This window comes from Aspergillus niger (genome assembly GCF_000002855.4).
Source record: "Aspergillus niger supercontig An10".
Lineage (NCBI taxonomy): Eukaryota > Fungi > Ascomycota > Eurotiomycetes > Eurotiales > Aspergillaceae > Aspergillus > Aspergillus niger.
The window spans coordinates 260308-263333 of record NT_166537.1 but is presented as its reverse complement, the minus strand read 5'-3'; the positions used below and the strand labels follow the sequence as shown (position 1 = coordinate 263333).

Genomic DNA, 3026 nt, shown 5'->3' with positions numbered 1-3026 from the left:
GATCTGCGGCGGGGAACGGTAAACGCTGCCTTCCAGGTATCGCGGCGGATGTGGGAGAAGAACCGTGACCTAGGCTTTTTGGAGGGCCGCCTCAAGGAGTGGACCATGCCCATGCAAGTCCGCAACGGCAAGGAAGCTCGCGAACAGGCGTGGGGTTTCGATGCGACCAAGGTGCAGCTCCCCGGACTGGGAGATTCAACCTCGTCGCTGTATTCATCTGAAAAGGAGTTCCTATAGAGGGTTTGCATGGGTGGTGTTCCGGTTGGCGGGCTTGGGTAATTGGGTTCTCACGAGCTATAATATCATCTATACAGTTTTACTACACAGCAGGCATAAAGCCGTGGCTGTCTGATTCTTGGCATTTCGGTTCTTGGTTCGGCATCATATAAATCAGACATATTGTCGTTGAATTCATCATCCTTATTTCGGTTGCGCGGCGTACCGAGTTTTGATCCGAGGTACGACGGGGGAGTCTATGCCGAGAAGGGAAGTCTTCCGGATTAATCAATTTCAATAAATGAATTAGTTAATGTCAGTTAATATCTCTACTCGTCATCCCTGTCCAACTCTGATACTATAGAGACTTTATGATTTGAACAAACCTGTTCTGACTGTCTCGTTAAGAGATACTACGAATGGAAAGTCCCCGAAGATTCCCCAAATATTCTCCTCTATCCCCCAGAACAAACAACTAGTCCAGCCCAGCCCAGCTGAACCGTTATGAACCAAACACAACAATTATCCACTTCCACCCGGTTAATAGTAAGCAGCCCACCCCACCCCACTAACATCCAGAAAAGCGGCTGGCTTAGACTATTTACCCCTTCCCTTCCCTTCCCTTCCCTTCCCCTTCTTCCATCCACAGTTCAGTTCCATTCCATGGAACAAATTCGAATGTCATGCCATGTGCCTGGAAACCCCAGAACCACACAAATAAGAAAAGATAAGCAGTAGTGGAAAAAATTTTTTTTTTATAAATCTTACCCTAATACTGCAGGGTTATGATCATTGATTTCTTGGCTATGGTCTGATCCCTGCATGTGTCCCATGTCCATCCCATGTCGCATGGCCCTTGGATAAGGACTACTTTTAGTTTAGTCGATAGTTTCTGCACTAAATTGCCTAGATTGAGTTAACTAGTTGGCCTGATGCATAGCGGATGAGTAAGTGATAGTTGCTTAGTAGTGTTGATGGAATTTTCCGGGATCGGAAGCCGGGATATGCTCCATGTAGTTGGCCAATAGGGTGGGTGGACTCCGTAGGTACCCCGGGTATTATTTGGCTGTGTTAATTGGATGCTGGTCTAGGGTAGTTCTTATGGATGGGATGATGGTTCGATTCCGATCTCGCCCCCATTCTCTGGTAGATGGGGATGGATCGGATGGATACGTATCGGATCTGGGCGGCATTTTGGTTAGGTGTTGGGGTCGGATCGTGGCGGATCTGGATCTACAGAGTATGTACTTGTGGTTCTTGGTTGTTGGTATGGGGGCGAGATCAGTACAGTCGTTGTAGGTATATATATATATAGGGTGTTATAAACTGGAAAAGGACTGTCAGTGGTAAAAGGTATTTCCGGCATTGAAGGGTTTCCGGGGAAAGAAAGAAAGAAAGAAGGTCGCTTCCTCTTCCCCATGTCGGTCCGTAGGGTTGTGGTTGTGGTTGTGTCTGTGTCGCGTGTCCTGGGCGAGGGGGGGTAGTGGGGTTCTACGTCATTCGATGCGATGGTAGCAAATGCCGGTTAGAATTCTATTTTTTTAGTCTTGGAGTAGTCGAGACGCGATGCAGTATCTAGTAGCAGACTTGACGGGCTGGTGTGTGGGGGCGTTGTGGTAAGTAGTCCGGGTGTATGGGGTGATAAGTATTTAGACGACGGGCGATGGAAAGATTTTCCCGGAATTGTCGGAGGTGGGAGGTTGCTTGTGGGTATACTATAGGTATAATATACTATTGGAGAGTTTATCGGTAGTTAGAGTGGGTTGATTCAGCTCATTAGTAGGTTAGTATCGTGTGACCTGTGCTGCTTAATTCATTTATAAAGTTGTGTAGTGTACTACGACTGACTTTTGTATGACAGCGTTAACAGCATCAACAGTTATGCAGACATCCATTCATTAATTAACCATTACCATAATAGAACCATCTTTTGATCCAGAAATCAGAGCAACAGCATATACTAGTCCTCTCCCACCCTGTCCGTCACCTACGAACCGAACTATCCACCAATAGATCAATCATACTGCCACGCCGCAGCCGAACTTCCATCCGACACCCACGGGTAAGCCAGAGCTTCGAACTCCAAGCAATCACTCACATTCCCCGACGGCACCGTCACATTCGTCATGGCAGCAAAAACCTGATATCCACCCCCATTCACCTCCTCGTCTTCATCCAGCGGGCAAGCCATGAACCCCGTCGCCCCGAGGCCCGTATACGTCCACTGTCCGAAGCTCGTACCCGGCGTGTAGCAGAACGTGCTTGTCGACGCACCGGAATCCATGTATGTTGTGTGGGCTTCGACAAACTTCAGCGCGCCGGTGGGGTCGACGTATATTTCTTGGATGTACTCGGAGCTCTGTTGGGGTTAGTATTTAGTGTTATAGTTTGAGAGGGGAATAGGCATACCAGGTAGTTGCTGTAGCCGATTACGGTTTGGTTTCCGGGCGGGCAGGCATCGTACTCCGCTACGTCCTCTGGACAAGCGGTGGAGGTCGTGCCTCCTAGGTAGAAGTTGGTGCCGGCGGCGGTCAGGGGGAGGTTTTGGATGAAAGTGCCTGAGCGGACGGACATCACGGTGAAGGAGCCGGTGCTGCAATTGGTGGTGGTGGTGGTGGTGGTAAGAGCGGGGGTGAGGAGGGCGAGGAGAGGGATGAGGGTGGTGAGGAAGGTCATTTTTGTGGTGTTGAGGGTGGAGCTTGGTTAGGTTTGGGTTGATGTGACGGGTTGTGGTTCTGAGGTTGGACGAAATGGTCGATGGCATATTTATAGTTATTCAATGATCGAAGCTGGATGTCAATTCAGCCTCA

General features: G+C 49.1%; 4 protein-coding genes across 4 annotated transcripts; 2 read left to right on the top strand and 2 right to left on the bottom strand.

Moving 5' to 3' along the window:
- Nucleotides 1-237, top strand: An10g01070 (hypothetical protein [truncated ORF]; the record flags this gene model as incomplete). The annotated part of the gene is made up of 1 exon (XM_059749981.1): nucleotides 1-237. A coding segment is annotated over one exon (237 nt), but the record flags the coding sequence as incomplete, so codon positions are not given.
- A 454-nt stretch (nucleotides 238-691) lies between these two features.
- Nucleotides 692-1067, bottom strand: An10g01060 (hypothetical protein; the record flags this gene model as incomplete). The annotated part of the gene is made up of 3 exons (XM_059749980.1): nucleotides 692-710; nucleotides 822-910; nucleotides 993-1067. 3 exons carry the CDS (start codon nucleotides 1065-1067, stop codon nucleotides 692-694), a joined length of 183 nt encoding a protein of 60 aa, XP_059601519.1.
- A 123-nt stretch (nucleotides 1068-1190) lies between these two features.
- An10g01050 (hypothetical protein) lies at nucleotides 1191-1937 on the top strand (the record flags this gene model as incomplete). The annotated part of the gene is made up of 5 exons (XM_059749979.1): nucleotides 1191-1229; nucleotides 1308-1413; nucleotides 1456-1515; nucleotides 1570-1696; nucleotides 1778-1937. The coding sequence occupies 5 exons, from the start codon at nucleotides 1191-1193 to the stop codon at nucleotides 1935-1937; spliced, it is 492 nt and encodes a 163-aa protein (XP_059601518.1).
- A 293-nt stretch (nucleotides 1938-2230) lies between these two features.
- On the bottom strand, nucleotides 2231-2892 carry An10g01040 (uncharacterized protein; the record flags this gene model as incomplete). Its single annotated transcript, XM_001402457.1, has 2 exons — nucleotides 2231-2575; nucleotides 2626-2892. The coding sequence occupies 2 exons, from the start codon at nucleotides 2890-2892 to the stop codon at nucleotides 2231-2233; spliced, it is 612 nt and encodes a 203-aa protein (XP_001402494.1).
- Between the last annotated feature and the right edge of the window lie 134 nt (nucleotides 2893-3026).